The sequence below is a fragment of the Antedon mediterranea genome, chromosome 3 (genome assembly GCF_964355755.1).
Source record: "Antedon mediterranea chromosome 3, ecAntMedi1.1, whole genome shotgun sequence".
In the NCBI taxonomy this organism is placed as follows: domain Eukaryota; kingdom Metazoa; phylum Echinodermata; class Crinoidea; order Comatulida; family Antedonidae; genus Antedon; species Antedon mediterranea.
Genome location: NC_092672.1, coordinates 14,120,638 through 14,139,555, shown reverse-complemented (window position 1 = coordinate 14,139,555; position 18,918 = coordinate 14,120,638). Strand labels below are relative to the sequence as shown.

Sequence of the window (18,918 nt, the reverse complement as noted above, 5' to 3'; positions counted from 1 at the left end):
CCTTATTCAATTTAACAATAAATATTTTGATCTTATCTTGTATATAAAAAAGAAAAACAGTAAAGTTTTGATACAGCAAGTAGGACTACCAATAAAATTGGCAATATGTTTTTCTAGTTGATTGAATGAAGTATATTGATTGTGTAATTTCACAAGCATGCACAAATCCAAAATCATTATCATACTACAGGTCTAATTTACAATCACAATCAATGCATTCTCTTCTTTTTTAACTATATATATATATCTATTTGAAACAACAATAGTGTACAATGAAAATAAACCCTTTTCAATAAAAAAAAATATTGGATCATAGTAGTACAGTATCAGTAAAAGCAATCTGTACTTTAATTAACTTTATTTATTTATTTAAAAAAGAAACAGCGATAGTTATCATGCTAACAGTAAGGATTGAAGGAACGTGAAAATACATTTCAAAATACAATAAAAACAATAAATTAAATATATAATACAATGAATACTATTGTATACAATTAAATTTAATATTCTCACCTGAATTATCAATTAAAGCTCTTTACATGATCATACCCATCAACTATGCAGTTAATTTACACATCACCTTATTTTAGATGCATCGATGACCTGTACCATTTCATCTTTCTTTCTATGTCTGTCATCTACAGAGTTGGATATTTCTGAGCGACAAATTTTAAACTTAACTATTGCCATTTTACACCTCCTCTGTATTAAATGTATTAGCGAGAGAGATCCTTTCTTTTACCTAGCAGAAACTGTAATAGCCAACTCTAACAATCAACTTCCAGGTCTAGCTATGCTGGTTCAGATCTTATGAATGAAATCAAGGTTTAAACCACACCTCTTATTGTGAATAAGCCAACCATATGTAAGCTCTCACAAAATCCAATAGGAAACAGTTTTACAAATCCTCTAGTCTCAACAAGTGAGAATGTCAAGGCTAAAACAGTATCACCAACAGACAGTTGATTCCATTTTTACAATAGGGTAGTCTACCTAATAGACCCTATCAGATTGTACAGTAAATATTTATTTAAGCGATACACCATTTAACACAAAGGTGTTCTGCAATTTTTGAATAAAACTTGTGTATTCTATTCAATTTAAAATTTTTATTTTGATAGAGCAAGCAGGTTAAAAACAAGGTTTTTCCACAGTACCAGCATAGTAGTTGATATTATGAATGAAAATTGATCATAGTCACAACACAGGGATGTGATGTGGAGGGAAGCTTGTTGCCTTTACATCATGCCCCTGCTCCCCACAAAGCTGATAAAACCAAAAGAATGGCAAGACATGGTACCAACCAGCCATGTAAACTTATGATAAATGCCATATGAAAGGCACTTTAAAATTCCCAAAAAATTCAATCTGAATTCTATGCATACATTTCAATGAAACACCGGTTTGAAATGACTAAGCATAAATTGAAATCAAATTTGTTTTGTACATTCCACCAGATCTTGCTACAGTACTGACTATACACCATAACCACAGTGGTTGTCACAAAAATCAATGTGACTGTAGCATGCCTGTATTCAGCGTGTACACCATTAAGTAATCACACAGATACTGTACTCCCTGGTAAAATATGGAACTCAAGGTAGTGACACGTTTGTGTATTTTGTGTAATATGAGCCAAACTTCATTTTCTTGTTAAAATTTCAAAATTACAAATCAGGAATAGAAAAATCTAAATATAAATGAGCCAACATTTATTTTTTTAAATCAACATTAGACTCCAACTTAAAAAGCACATAATGATGTACAAGCAATGTATGCTCAAAGTATTGACCAATCACAGTTCAGCTCAGTTAAGTCAGTGTTTTTCTTTAAAGCACAACTTGACAGAGAACCATATTTAAGTTGTCCTTTAAATTACTTGAGTCTTAAATAAAGCTTAGTATTGCAGGACAACTACGTTTGATTACAAATTACAAAATTATATTTGATTTTCAACATTTGATGATCATACAATCATTATTCTAAACAACATTTCAAATCCAACATTCTGAATAGAAATAATAATGCATTGTAGACATTTTTATACGCATTTCCTGAAAGAAATGACGTCATGTTAATTGACACAAAAAACACATGATTGTTCAGGAAGTTATTAATACATAATTGAAAACAGCAGCCATAGTTTTGGATTGTAATAGCAATGCAACAGGCGACCATAGTAGTCAATCAATTGTTAACTATATTTTACTTGCTTTTAGAGGATAATATCCAGCACCATCTACTGTAATATCAAAATATTAAAATGCTCTAAACACCCTTTATCTTACCAGCACTTATATTTTAGAGAAATCTACCATTTTATTTTTTAATCCAAATGTTAATTAGATATAAAGCAAATATGATTATTTTGAGATTTATGAGAACAAGAAAGATGATTTTGCAGGACATTTTATAAAGCAATTTGAAATAAATTAATTTCTTTTTAGTAAGTAAACTTTTAGTAATATTAATAAAATATTGGAACAATAATTCAATTTAATGAATCATTTAATTTTGCCTAGAAAACTATTGTGTAATTAAAGATACAAATTGTTTCATGTTGTAAATGTTCCCTGGAGTTGACGCACACTGAGGGCAATATTTAAAGAAGTGTTTAATGTTGTAAATGTTCCCTGGAGTTGACGCACAATGAGGGCAATATTTAAAGAAGTGTTTAATGTTGTAAATGTTCCCTGGAGTTGACGCACACTGAGGGCAATATTTAAAGAAGTGTTTAATGTTGTAAATGTTCCCTGGAGTTGACGCACACTGAGGGCAATATTTAAAGAAGTGTTTAATGTTGTAAATGTTCCCTGGAGTTGACGCACAATGAGGGCAATATTTAAAGAAGTGTTTAATGTTGTAAATGTTCCCTGGAGTTGACGCACACTGAGGCCAATATTTAAAGAAGTGTTTAATGTTGTAAATGTTCCCTGGAGTTGACGCACACTGAGGCCAATATTTAAAGAAGTGTTTAATGTTGTAAATGTTCCCTGGAGTTGACGCACACTGAGGCCAATATTTAAAGAAGTGTTTAATGTTGTAAATGTTCCCTGGAGTTGACGCACACTGAGGGCAATATTTAAAGAAGTGTTTAATGTTGTAAATGTTCCCTGGAGTTGACGCACACTGAGGGCAATATTTAAAGAAGTGTTTAATGTTGTAAATGTTCCCTGGAGTTGACGCACACTTAGGCCAATATTTAAAGAAGAGTTTAATGCACTGCAACATCTGTGTAACAAGGGCTCATGGAAGTACACAATGTATGAATTATTTTTAAAATTTTGAAAATCCTGTATATGATGCTAAATGTACCAAGCAAAACAGTTACAATTAATTAGCTTTTTTATTTCTATTTGATCCATTTGCCTAAAATACGTCAAAGTTAGTCTGTCGAGTGGTGGTTCTTAAGTGAGGTTCCTCTATCAGCCTTCAAATTGGACAGGTTCAAAGCTCTCCTTGATCATAGTTCTGGTGGTAGAATAATGTCTTCTCAGAGATAAGAACTTAAATGGACTTCCAGTGTACATATCTGGCTTGTGTGCATGTTAAAGGATCTAGTATATTTCAAAAAGCAGGGAGCTAACTTGGTGTGCTGGTCTATCTCAGCCCCTGTGGGTGTAGACAGACAAATAGTATTTGACACAAAGGGACGCTTTTAGGGGATACGAAAGTTGCAATCTGCACTTTTAGACGATATTATTAACACTTATATAAATCAATTTAGATTGTCCTAATATTACTTTTTTAGTTTGGTTGTTTAATGCTCGAGTGATTTTCCAGAGTTCCTCAAACCTTCTTTCAATTTCACAATGGAAGAAATGAGGGTGAAAGGTATACTATTGATATTAATGAAACAAATACATGTCTGTAAGTTTCACAAACAATGAAAGCAGGAAATCATCAGTGAAAATAAAAGATGCACAAACAATAAAACTATGAATCATGGCTGTATTGAACACTTGGTATACTGCTGTTAGAACCTCTTATGATTGCTAGGCAACAAGGCATTACACTATTCCTATGTACATATGTTCTAGACGTATTTGCACATTTAAGTACTTGTTTGTGCATCTTATCTTTCACCTTTTTTCTAGTGCAACATATACTGTAGTTAAGTTATGAAAACTAATAATAATATATCATAAAAACCGGGCGGTTTAGAATTAATGTTCTATGCCTGATTTGTTTATAAAATAATATTATAGAAATTGTTGTAAAAATAGCAAGCCCAATATCCAGAAAAAAAAAGAAGTGTTCGTTAGACTAGATCTGAATTCATCATTGAAGAATGTATTGTATATCCCTTTTACAAAAATGCAGAAATGATCCTAAATTGTGTAACCCGAGTTGTAACCGGGATACCGAAATCCGAAAATGTAAACAACGTAATTAAACGTTACCCAGGTTGCTGAAGTAACTAGGTAAATAATGCGGAATATATTTAACGTCAAGTCAACCAGGTATGAACTGGTGTAAACAGTCTGCATATCCTTTCGACGTTGGTTGCTGTAATCGCTCACTATAATAATAGTATTTTAAAAAAATTTTAGAAAAATACTGATTTTGTTTTATTTTCGTATATTGTAGAACGGATGGTTAAACATTTTTATATCAAGAAATATTATTCTTCATGAGTATTAACTATTATATTTTTGTATTGCCATTAAAATAATTGTAGGAGTTTTAATGAGCAGACCATTATTAGGGTGTCTCTTCATGCATTTGAGGGCGATATTTTGATTAATGTAGAACATTTACACAGGTTGGTATTTTGCAGTGTAAATACATGCAACCTGTGTCATTACCAGGTTAATGAATCAGGTGTGATAAGGAAATTTATCTGGACACGGCAGGTTTGTTTTAACCTCAGCGGTGTAAAAGGGTTTAATTGTTGATGGTGGAAGATGGGGGGTTTGTGGAAGTGATGACAAATATTGATAACTATATCAAAAACGTGTCTCGACCACTGTGTAATAAAAACGCTTATTTAGTTAAAATTTGGATCCCCCTAAAAATTGATAATCGCGTATTCCGGTTATCATGTGATTGATTCACGGTTGGTTGCATGTGCTTCTCCACACGTCCGGCGGAGGCCAATTTGGTGAATAAGACATTTTTTCACCATTTTTAGTTTCAGAATTGCTGTTTGGCTCACAAAAAAGCCAGATTAGGGTTGGTCGGGTGTGGCCAACACAATAATTTTTTTTTTTGGCCTAATGATCAAACTTTATTCATACCACACAATATGGAAAAAATATCTCAGCGGGTGTATTAGAAACAATATGGTAGTTTAAATGCTTTAGTTGAAATATTTTTTGGAAGTGAATTACATGGTGCAACGTGTAAAACGTTGTCTCTTGATGATGTGGGCTAATCTTTGTGAGTTCAAGTCCTACTGTACTACGTACTAGGTAACCTTTATTTATTTGACAGCAGACGTGAGTTTCCACACTATATCAAACTCCTCAACAATTTGCTGGATTTTATGTCTAATGACCGGGACATGAAAAATACATTTACACAGTCAAAATAACACCGCTCAGTATAACAATTTAATCCATGGAGCGGTAGTCATGAGGTGCAGTTTCAACCAATCATGTTCACATATTTACATAGGCTAATGTATAATATAATATATAAAAAATAATTATATATTACTTCATTATTATGTAACTTTATGGGATTTATTAATACAGATGTCAAATTCAAAATAAACCAAGTAGTGTCAAAATTATAAAAATTTGAGAATTGTTAATGAATATTACCTATAACCATAATTATATTATATCAAATGCTTATCACTTAGGCTCCTTGATTTATCGGGATGCTTATTTCAATGGGATGCCATTATGGTGCTTACTTCAATGGGAGATTTATTAATACGTTTAATTAAATGCGGATTAATAGTCTACTTTTTACAATGAGATAATATTACTGTTAGTATGCCTATATACTGTACCTATCTCAATGTACTACAATAAATAGGACTACACATTGAGTTTAATCAGGTTACATGTATGTCAATAATCATGTTTAGATTGTTTTATAAGTTGTTCACATGCACTTTGAGTTCAGTAGGTTGTTCTCCTTCTTTAACTTATAAGTTTGATGACTACAACCCTATTTATATAGAGGTTAATAAGATACAGGCTTATTATATGACGATATTGTACAGTATGTGATAATATAAAGTAGGTGAATATTTTAATGTATTATTAAATATTAATTTACAGAATTTTAAGGAGTACAATTAGTGTAAATGTAGAAATAGGAAAATGTCACTGTGTTTTCTGAAAATGAAATTAAAAATTAAAAATGTACAATGTACAATGTAGAGTTATTTACAGTAGCTTTATAGCTTTGGTACTATATACTATGTAGTATACAGCATACAGTATTTCAATAATGACAATGAAATTTTAATTCATAGAGTACTGAAATCGGAACAACAACATTATAACTAAATACGGTTAAGGTTAAGGTAGAAAACAAAGACATAAAATTCAAAGAGAGAGTTTAAACTCTGAATTTTAACCTCCCAAAGACGTTCACATTGTTTGTACACAAAAATACATTCCATTTTGTTCCTACTATTACTAAACGGAAATCATTTTAACTCTTTAATATTTTTGTCATTAATGCCAAGTATTGTTGTCAACAAGCAACAGACCATGCAAACAATACTATGAAACATGCCGATCAATATCAGAGAGGGAAAATCTACAAAACAAGAAAGATATAAGGAAATTGTCTATTTGATACTGCATGTTAAACTAGGCATCAAGTTAAAATCTAGAAAATCTTCAGAGCTATACAGTATATAAAGAGTTACGAAATTGGTTAAAAGTCACATGATACACACTAGATCAAATTGCGTAAAAATTTACTCCATTAATGCATGTAAAGTATAGGAAGCAACAAAATACTTTTTCTTATACAGCATATTTAAAAAATATAATTTGGGATTCGTTGAGTGTATTGTGTGCTGAAGAGGAATCTTTCCTGCAACACGCGGCGGAGCGGAAGTACACAAAGCAAATACCGCTGCGTATGGCCTAGCTTACAATTTGCCTAGTTTGGTCAATAACATGGAGTAAAGCACTCCATGGTCAATAATAAAAGGTACACAAACATCATTGTGAAATAAATATTTTCCCTTACTCATTTAAGGCCATATGGACTGAATACTGCAATTATTGAGCACTCATTAATTACAATATGGGAAAAATCTCAGAGGGAGGCGTTTTTTAGGGGCGGGATGTTTATTAGAAACAATAAGGTATTTTTATAATCTCCATAGTCTGGTTTAGCATAAAACCCTACTAGGTGATACCGGGTGTAGATTAGTATGACCTGAGAGTTTATTACCAAATAACAGGATTAAGGATACAATTAAATTAATTATTTAATATTACAAAACTGCACCCAAAATAAAGTTTATAATACAATGCATGTCACACAGAATTAACGAGAAGATTGAGTTTTGCTCCATGCCTTTTTATTTGACAATGACTATTTATCTCTTGTATCCTATTAATCTCCACACAGTTTGTTTACCACAACAGCAGATGCAATCATTGATATTTAAAATTTCATCTTCATAAAATGAGCAAATTCAGTCAAACAATATGCCAATGATAAAAGCACTTTTGATTAGTTTTCTGAACACTGTTTTTTAAAGGTTTGTTTTCATTGATTTGCTCCTACATGGTCATTATAGAAAGCTATCTATTCTGATCACTAAAGGTTATTTCTAAGGTGTATTCATTTACCAACAATTAGCAATCATTTAACTGAAGTCTTTGCGAGATGAAAAATAAGTATTTTATACTTAATGCTGATACAGAATCATTTTTATTTCCAGAGGTTTGTAAAAATAAATAATAAATTATTATCATTATTGTATTATACTTTATTACATTGAAAATTGTATTGCTCTGACAATATTACAAATACAGTATATACGTCACTTTCCTGAAAGCTTTCCACAGGTTACCGTTTGGAAAAAGTGGATAAACAATATTGATTACCTTCCTTGAGATGTCTGAGCTTGACAATTTGTTTTTTAAGCAACAAAATGTTTTTAGTGTAGACAAAGCTTTAGTAAAGAGTTCAATCAACGTGGATCAAAAAGACTTTGGCACTGTATAATTGAGAGAGAAGAGAAGTTCAGAGAATACGAGAAAAGATATCGTATCAGGAACATAAAAGTCGAACATTCAAAATGGAAAAGAAACATTTGATAGCAACAATTTGAATGAATGAACTACTGTACTAACTACTACATCATCTATTTCAACAAAGACAAATTCTAAATGTGTTTATCATTACCGTTTCTTTTCAAATAGGCAAATATGTAGGCAGTATTATTAGAAATAAATTTATTGATGTGTTTAAAATGTTTTATCATTTATAAATAAACAGAACTGCAGATGTTCACACTAAATAAGGCATGAGATGTCTTTGTTATACAAGGGCAAGGAAATAGATGGGAAATGAAAGAAAAAAAAACAAACTATTAGTACGCAGTAAATTACAGATTAATGTCAATTATTATAATGATGATCCTAGTCATACGATGTTGTTTTCAACATTAAATATGTACAGTAGGTAGACTCCAATTGATAATTATCTTGGTTAAGATATTGGAATTAGCTCTAAAGCTACAATCAGTACATATTATTACCATAGTAATTGTACAAAACATTTTCTGGAAATTTTTTAATAGAATTTTATATTCACAAACATCCACACATTTTGTAGTTCAATGTACAATTAAACTACAAAAATATAAATAGGCTTGTTTTTGGAAAGACTAATCCATGGAAGTAAACAGGAAAAAAAAGAAGCTTGTCTTCCCTGTCCCACTAACCACCAGGAACTTGTTTGCAATGTGGAGTGGGGGGTGCTGGTCTTCCCTGTACCACTAACCACCAGGAAGTTTGTCTTCCCTGTCCCACTGACCACCAGGAACTTGTTTGCAATGTGGAGTGGTGGGTGATTGAGAAGGAATGTTGACTATAGTAAATACTGGCAACTACATACGTGTATGTCAGGCATGCCATGGCAACGGCATAATTTAATATACTGTATTAAAAAACACATGAATTCATAACATCTTATATAATACGGACTGATATTAGTATGTCTCTTCTCTGGTATGTTCTCTATATCAATATCTCAAGTTAATTTATATACACATCATGAAATTTTTTTGGTTTATATTCAAAATATCGGGATAAATTGCATTTTAGCGGGAGATGACTGGAAATATTGGGAGACTTCCGCCATGCCTGGACAGTTGGAGGTCTGGATTTTGTTTCAACTGAAACATTTACTTGGGTTATATATTCCATGTCCCAAATAACTTAAGCTTATTTATCAAATCATCTTATCAATGTCCTATGTTATTTCTTTACTTAGCATGCACAATTGAACACAAGAGGGCAGCAGGGCAGCAAGTTTTTTTGTTGTTAAAGACCAGGGACTATCTACTACATGTTATCATAGTCAATGTTGACAAAGGATATAATATTAACATAATACCCGGATATTTTCAAATAAAGTTCTCCCAAATAAACATCTGCACCTCAGAAAGACAGATACAATCTAACCAGAAGAGCCAACATACATGTGAGCATGACAGTTTGATCTACATTATTGAACATTCCCTTTTTAGATTGTCATAGTGGGTAAAGGTTAGCTGATGATCTGTCTATGTATTTCTATTTTAAATTTAAATGACTACATTATTTTGACTAATGACTACAAACAGATAATGTTGCACATAGCATGCAAAAAACATTGATTAATATTGATTCTGTCAGAATCTTTATCTATTTCTTTATTTATTCTTTCCTTAGCACTACTGTATTTTGTCCGTCAATTATCTTGATATCAGTTTCATCTACTGTAGCTACGTCAATTTTTCAGAGTACATTCCTTATGGCCAGGAATCGATGTGGTAATCTTTTTATGGTGCGCAATAACAAATTTAGACTTGCCCCAAGTCTGTATTATCTTTTTTTTTTATTTATTTGTTTTTATTTCGACCGCGATTTTTGTCTGAAAATACAGACTTGTGAAACACGTATAGAAATCGATTTGCAGACCGCAAACATCCGATAAGAATGACGTAGGTTATCATACCGTATTTGGCTATATGGGGCGGGCGGTATGTAAATATGGATTTCGAATCAACCAATGATCATTTTGTTTCAAAATGAAAAAGATTGAGACGTACGTACAGTGCTGAATGTACAATCGAGACTGTTGAAATATAAAATCGTAATGCCAAGTTTTGTTTATTAATTGTTTAGTCCTTGGCCTAGGCCTCTTTCGTAGGTCCCACTCAACTCGCACGTATGACCTGCCAAATAAAACGCCAATAAAGTAGCCCTACATACCACCACCGGCACACAACAGGGCTACACCACCACACAGAACAGGACAGGGTCTGGGTGAGAATTAAATCAAAATTATCTCCGCGTAATAAATGATCCATTCAATGTTTGATTTGCGGAGAAGCTAGCCTATCATATCAAGACGAGTTTTCATGTTCTTGGGAAAAATCCCATCAAATGTTTACCAGACTACTAGGCATATAAAATAATTTCTAGCCTTCAGAAACTTTCATAAATGTACCGAAGTACACATTGTCTAAACGTAACATAGCGCATGCGCATCATTGAGTCTTTGGAAATTCTGAAATATGAATATTAAAACGGTGTAGGAGTGAGTAGCCAATCGCATGCAGCTGAAACTAGTCAACCGGATAATCGTATGCACCAAGAATTCTTGGTGTCAAACCATGTAACTTGTGCGTGTTTCCCCAGACGGAGTATCCAAAATCAAGTAGTATACGTATGAAACGCCATATGTGCCAAAATATTTATCTTTTTACTAATATTAAGACAAAACTCCGTCTGGAACCCAGACTATAACAAATTATGTGGTCTACGCGCGATTTTAACGAAACAAATTAAATCTAGTTTTTCATTCTAATGGTATAGTAAAAAAAATCCATGTGGACGGTACCTGTCTATTTTTGCGGAACTTCTTGAAGGCATCTTGCAAACTGCTAGTATTTTCTTGATCATTGTTATTTTCCTTGTCACTACCTAAATGAACTGTAAACATCTGTTTGGAGAGTGCCGATACTGCTCTTGTTTCTGTTTGTTGCTTGGCAAATGACTGATTTGTCTCTTGCAGGGGGAAACTTTGCTCAAATTCTTCAATCATGCTTGAACAACTCCTTTACTTTAGAAGATTCTGAAATCATATAATTGTAATTTAAAAGAGTGCATTCAGATTAATTTGTGGTTGGTTGGTTAGATAGCGATTTGTTGCATTTGGGCTGCAAAGTGCAAATATGCCTATTTATTCGTATAATAAATAAATATTATAAATGTAAACCACTTTTTTTGCCCAATATACATCCATGTTCCTGTTCCATATACAATATTAGGGGTCTATTATAGGCCAGTTAGTTTGAGGACATAGGATTAAAAATACAGTGCATCGGCCAATGCGTCTCGATTCTTAAACTTCACCATAGCGACACGAACTGAGTTGATGCATATATTGTGTCACAAATGTCCATATTGCGTCAACTAGTATGACCTACCAAGAAATGTCAATTTAAAGTGTTAATTTAATGAAATATGATATATAGAGACTTCTAATAGCATTTCCAACAATAAAACCTCAATTTTAGCGCGATATATGACACCAAAAATGTTAAATGTAGACCTACGACACAGGTAGGCCTATGACAGGAGAGCTGCGTCAAGTGTCAGTGAGCATCTAGGCCCTACTCAACTCTGCCAGACAGTGTAAAGTGCGAATGATAGGCCTACAAAATATGATATGTTCCTCTTTCTATTTTATTTCTCTATAAAACTATATAACATAGATCATTGATTATATTGTACATATATATAAATAATTCTTTTAATATAATAGAATATATTTTGTGGTATTTTAAAAAAAAACATTACTAATACTAATAATCAGTGTTATAGATAAAATATAGTATAATATATATATTCATTTTTTATGTTATCTTATAATTATTTTCACAATCCAGTGTCAACATTGTATTTGCCGTTCTGTCAAACGTTGCCCTAATGCATTTTTGTACCACCCCTCAAAATTACTCAAAATTTTCATCCAACCTACTCACGAGTTGTCTACAACATCCTGCAATCACAAAATTGTAAAATATCGATAATTTGTTTATAACTGATTTTAATCAATTAATATTGAGCACTCTTCAGAAATACAACGCCAGCTTAGCTTCGCGAAAATCATCACTAGGCCTGCCGATAAAAGTACGGAGCCTCACAGGACATTAATTGTGAGAGTAAAAGATTGCGCTCTATAGAGGGCGTAGTTACTAATGTTTAAAGCACGCACTAAATAATTTATTATTCATATGAGTTTCGTATTTTTAATAAAGAAATAATATACAATGGTTGTATTCATCATTGTGGGTATCACCATATGTTATGTTTTTAATTTGTTCTTTCATTTTAATAGTAGAATTTTACACAGGAAAGAAGATAAATATGGGAATGGAGTAGGCAGTAGGAGGAATTACAGTAGGCCTACTTCGTTCAGTCTTGAGCTACTTTGTTAATGTTATAACATAATAAACAGGAAGCTTATGACAACCTAATTGCTTTAGTAATGTTATCACTGTACTAGAAATGTTATTCTCAGTTTTAAGATTTGAATAGCATATTTTATATAAATTAACATTTTTTATTCACCTATGAAAGACCTCTTTTAAATACATGGAAATAAGAAATGCAACAAAAACAGAACGATATAATTTATTGAAATGTAATGTACAATAATACAGTGATATGTACTTATAATAAAAACGTGATATGAAGCATTTTCCATCTAATTACTAGAATTTATTTTACTTCTGCTGACACTGAATATACCATTTCATGTCTTTCATTTTTCTTTTATGTTGTGTAAATCTACTATTAATTAAAATAAAAACAAATAAAAATAAAAACTATTCATTTATTTATTTATTTCAACACTATTTTACGAGGGTGGTGGTCTATCCAGCCAAACGTGATCATTATGGACCGTCACAAAAATACAATTTGACAAGACAATAACATACAACAATTAAAAATTAATAGAATTTCTAAAAACAATATAATTAAACACAAAAAAAAATTCTGTATAAAAACACTAAGAACAAGTAAAAATATTTGTTATAGCCCTATAGTATAACCATAACAGCGTCCTCTATAGATCGCCAAAATTCTTGATGTCTTGTGAGGCCTCCATACTGGATATTGGAGTCACGTGTTAAATTTAAGATCCTGCTGCTTGATGTATTGTGAGGCCTCCATACTGGATATTGGAGTCACGTGTTAAATTTAAGATCCTGCTGCTGGTGTTCCGATGCCTAAATAGTTGCGTTCCAAAATATCTCTCAGAATTGTTGACAGTCAAGAAGGGAAAGCGAGAACTAAGATCTAGTCATCAGGTGCTACTGGACATTCCGAGAAGCAAACATAGTTGGGGAGATTGGACTTTCAGTGTTGCTGGACCTAGGCTCTGGAACCACCTTACCCTTGAACATTAAACACACATCATTATTGAGTCACTTTAAGTCATTACTCAAAACTCACCTTTTCTGATTTTTTCTACAGCGCCATGAGCAATGAATGTTGGAATGCCGCTATATTAATCGAACGATTGATTGACTTTTATCGGCAGGCCTGGGGATGTGTTTCTGAAGGGTGCTTAATTATTAATTGATTAAAAATAGTTTAAAATAAAAAATTATTGATTTTTTTTTACAATTTTATGCTTAAGGGGTTGGTACGAAACTGCATTAGCGCCCAAAATCCACCAAGTCTAGCCTATAGGCTATATACTATTTATACGACACACGATATATTTAACGCCGCGTATATTTAAAGTTCTAATTACATTTTCAAAAATAAAATAACTAGGCTAGCCTAGCCCCTCTCTGCCCTCTGGCTGGCCTAATAATATTAAATAATAGGCCTAGCTAGGCTAATACTAGGGCTAGGCTAGTACTAGGCCTAGCTAGCTAGCTAGCTAGGCCCAGGGACTGTAGTGAAAACCCCCTTATATAATAATGGGTCGACCCAAGGTGTGACCCGAGGTCACGTGCGTTACTGACCGGTGCCGGAGCGGTCTCTTTGAACGCATGACATTAGACGGAACGGACGTAAATCGTGACTAGGCCTAAGCCTATGCTGTATCAGTATCAGCCATTACGCACGTTCCCTGGTGTTTGATATACACTAGCCTATAGCCAGCAGGGTTTCCTGTGTAAGCTTCCCAGCCTAGACTGAGCGGTATATAAGCCAGTTCTACGGTAATATTGGTGGAACAACAGGTATTCACTGTGATTGAATAGGTTATAGGCCTATAATATATAGTATAGTTTAAGCCTCATTGCTACTATTATGAGGTACGAGCCACAAGGGGTCAAGCTCGACCCTACTAGCCTAGCTAGTACTGAGGGATTGCTCACTGGGTAGCCACACACATACACAGCAACGGAATTAAGGTACGGTACGTTTAGTCCTCCTAGGCTGGCCTGTGTGTTTATCACTACCAGCAGCCACACATCGGAGTGGACTGTTCGTACTCTTCTGTGTATCGCACTTCATCTGGGCCACCAGGGGGCAAGAGACCAGTCCCGCCTAAAAGGTAAGCTAGTACGCCTTGTGTAATAATTGTAGTAGCTTCGCACTCTCGGCCGTTTTACAACATTGGCGCTGCGAGCAAAAACGTGAATTCGGGACGCCAAGTTACTTAGTTTGTTAGCGAAGAGTTCGTCTGGAGACGACATAACGGATCAAATCTCCCGTTGTACTTTTAACAATTCCGCACGGTGTGGGTTCACCGCGATTAGTTGATATTTAATAAAGTACAAGGATTTTTGTATCGACTCTATAGGCGCCATTGATAGTGGACGTTAATGCTTTTGTAACGGAACTTCATCAGGTAGTACCCATTGAGAAGTTAAACTTATTACAGAGCAAAAAGAGCTTCATTTATTGTCATTATTATAAAATTATTTCAATTGTATTTTTGCATTGCTGAAGTTGAATCGCGGAGCGTATCCTCCATTGTGTGATCTTCTGAATTCCTAAGACACTTGTGAGCGGACTTCGCACGTTTCTTTGACTTCATTTGCATATCACCTTAAGCAACTGTGATTTCTATTAAGCAGGTGTAATTCGTTTTTCTTTACTATTGCCTTTTAGAGAAAGTTGTTGTTACTTTTATTATATTATATATATTTTTTCTCTGGTAGTATATAAGAAGTACAATCCTCAGTTATACACAATTCAATTTTATATTGTATTGGTATAGCATTGTTGGGTCTACTTCAATTCTATACAATTTAGTAGTACTGTAATTTGATAATTTAGCATGCCTCCAAAATCCCGATTCGTTTCTATTAATTTTTGCGACATGTTAGACCTAAACCTTTTGCCTGGTATAGGTGCCTCACGTGCCCAAAAACTTATAGAATGGAGGGAGGGTTATGGCAACATCACCCCAAATAACATAGGGAAGATAATAAGAGGCTCAGGAAAAGGCAAGTTTATGAAATGGTTGGATTTCACTCCAAACCCGAGATGGGGAGGGAGAGACGGAGACTCAACGATTTACCGTGAGCTCCGGGATACCAGCACACCACTTGAGGTTGCTTATCCACCCGACCATTCTGGGTTAGGAATAGAGTCAAGATATTCTTCTCTACATCCTAAAACAGAGGCAAATCAGAATTACGATACAAGAGTCTCTGATATACTGTCTGATTCACCAGTAGATACTTTATCGTGCAATTCTGGGAGGGTTCCTAAATCAAACGTCAGCAGTCCAATTGCGTATCACGATACCTGGACAACGCTTGTACGTCAGGACACTACTCCAATATCCTACTACCATGGTACCCGGGTAACACCTTCCCAACTGGATACCCGAGAAACATCTACCTGGCAGGATAATTGTGGGACACATTTTAATTATAAGACCAGTGGTACGCCAGTCTATTATCAGACCCAAGCCACATCAACATACCAAGCACCACAAGATAGGCCCACGATGTATGATAGGGAAAGAAAAGATTTTTATAGCTCCTATAACACCCAACAGACTCCAGTCTCTTATGAACCTCGTTATGATCATAGGGAACTAAGGGATAGGAGATCTCAACCCTCCACAAGGCGTGCCTCTAGAGGTGAACCTCAGACACGACATGTTGGCTGGGCCTGGGAGGATGACTCTGATAGTGAAAGTGAGCATGATGCGTATTTAGCTGACTTCAGGAAATTCTTGAGGAATACTGAATGTAGAACCCTTTAGGCGGCAGAAGCATTTCAGGCCCAAGGATATTCCCAAAAGTCTAGTATTTAATGGCAAGGATAATTGGGTTCTCTTTAAGGAACGCTTCCTCAATTACGCTGACAAGCATGACCTCAGCAATAGGGGAATGCGCAATGCTTTCAGTTGGTGCGTTACCGGCATAGCTGCTGAGTATTTTATTAATTTAACTGACATGAATGTAGATATCTCTTTCAGACACATCGTACAAGCTTTTGACGAACGCTTTAAGGCCGAAGAGTTACCTGAGGTCTTGGAAGTGAAATTCGAAGCTGCTGTACAGCATGAAGGAGAATCTATAGAAGATTGGGGCGACAGAGTTCTCACACTGACTAGAAAAGCCTTTAGCGATCTCCCGCAAGGTTGGATCTGTCAGAGGGCGGTTGTGAAATTCTGTGTGGGTTGTCTTGACGCTGACGCTGGGCAGTATATACTTCAACAGAACTATACCACCCTGACTGAAGCAATGGCAGCTTACGAGAAGTACACTGGGCTGAGAGAACTCTGCCTTCGGACGAGGAGACAACAGGAGCCAGTGAAGCCGCATGTCCGGTTTACCCCCATGCCTAAACATCTGGAACACCCAACCTCATCCAGGTATAGAGGGGAATTTTTTGATGGTGGGGCAGAGGTAGAGGTTCGGAAGGTAAGTAAACCTAGCAAGGGTCGGACTCGCCCGGCGAGCCAGCGGAACCCTACCGTTCCTAGGCTAACGAAGAAGCCTGATCCCAAGGATCACCGGTTACCTTCATAGCCAAACCCAGATCCCACTGATGGAGCCGTCGAGTCTAAAATAGTTCAACAGGATAACAGGGGCACTCGCCGAGTAAGTGAGTTGTCGAACCAAATCAACCAGTTGACAACCAAATTTGATATTCTGCTAACTACACTACAACGACAACCCAAGGCAACACCAACACCGGTTAGACAGGACCCAGCATTGCCACCCCGAGTGTGCGTTGAGGGCCAGGAACCCGGTCAACAGGTTTGTCGATTTGGGTCACAAGGTAAGCAGACGTCAAACTAGAGCAGGTTGGGAACGCAGCCCAGCTTCTCAACCTGTCATCTTCTATGGGCTCTGACTCAAAGGCTGAAATACATAAAAAGAATATTGTGCGACAAACCGAACTCAAACCGTGGAGGCAGGGACCAAAGCAGATGAGATTGAAAAAACCATCATGATCAACAGAGTACAATCCAATTGTGCCTTATACACCACTGTCTATGTAAATCGAACCGAAGTGACAGCTGTTGTGGCACTGGACCACATCAGAACACTGGGCTCAGCCTTTATAAAATTGGGAGGAGTGTAGTGAAAACCCCCTTATATAATAATGGGTCGACCCAAGGTGTGACCCGAGGTCACGTGCGTTACTGACCGGTGCCGGAGCGGTCTCTTTGAACGCATGACATTAGACGGAACGGACGTAAATCGTGACTAGGCCTAAGCCTATGCTGTATCAGTATCAGCCATTACGCACGTTCCCTGGTGTTTGATATACACTAGCCTATAGCCAGCAGGGTTTCCTGTGTAAGCTTCCCAGCCTAGACTGAGCGGTATATAAGCCAGTTCTACGGTAATATTGGTGGAACAACAGGTATTCACTGTGATTGAATAGGTTATAGGCCTATATAGTATAGTTTAAGCCTCATTGCTACTATTACGAGGTACGAGCCACAAGGGGTCAAGCTCGACCCTACTAGCCTAGCTAGTACTGAGGGATTGCTCACTGGGTAGCCACACACATACACAGCAACGGAATTAAGGTACGGTACGTTTAGTCCTCCTAGGCTGGCCTGTGTGTTTATCACTACCAGCAGCCACACATCGGAGTGGACTGTTCGTACTCTTCTGTGTATCGCACTTCATCTGGGCCACCAGGGGGCAAGAGACCAGTCCCGCCTAAAAGGTAAGCTAGTACGCCTTGTGTAATAATTGTAGTAGCTTCGCACTCTCGGCCGTTTTACAACAGGACTCTAAAGCTAGCTAGGCCTAGGCTAGGTTGATTATAGGCTAGGCCCTAGCTAGCTAGCCTATTTATATAGCCTATAGGCCGATATGTAGGCTAGGCCTACCTAGCTAGCTAGGCTAGCCTAGCTAGGTAGGCCTAAGCCTTACTGTAGTATGTAGTGTTAAAGGTCAGGCCTAGGATAGGCCTACTTAACTAGGCCTAGGTAGCCTAGGCCGGCCCTAGCCTACCTAGAGGCTAGTAGGCTTAGCCTAAAGCCTTAGGCCTACTACTAGCCTCTAAGTTAGGTAGGCCTCCTAGCTAGGCTAGCCTAGCTAGGAGGCCTAGCTAGGCTAGGCCTAGGCCTAGGCTAGGCCTAGCCTAGGCCCTCTATTTTCTAGGGCTAGGCCCACATAAGCTAGATAGTAGGCTTAGTTAGTAGGCCTTCTAAAATGATTCATCATCCTCACCCTATTTATAAAGCTTATAACAATTCTTCTCTACCTTTTTTATCTGCTGTTGAGTTGTGTTCATACGTTCTCTCCACAACAACCAAGGAAAC

General features: G+C 35.7%; 1 protein-coding gene across 3 annotated transcripts in view; it reads right to left on the bottom strand.

The window, feature by feature from the left end:
• Positions 1-18,918, bottom strand: part of LOC140044926 (uncharacterized) — a 46,118-nt gene extending 27,200 nt beyond the window's left edge. For 2 of the 3 annotated variants that reach the window (XM_072089627.1, XM_072089628.1), the window contains exons 1-2: positions 18,827-18,918; positions 11,041-11,274 (exon numbers count right to left, since the gene is read on the bottom strand). In XM_072089627.1, the coding sequence (XP_071945728.1) occupies positions 11,041-11,244 (204 nt within the window). In that variant the 5' untranslated portion in view covers positions 11,245-11,274; positions 18,827-18,918. Of the gene's footprint in view, positions 1-513; positions 888-11,040; positions 11,275-18,826 lie in introns of those variants that run through there. The other variant, XM_072089629.1, reaches the window with a different exon arrangement.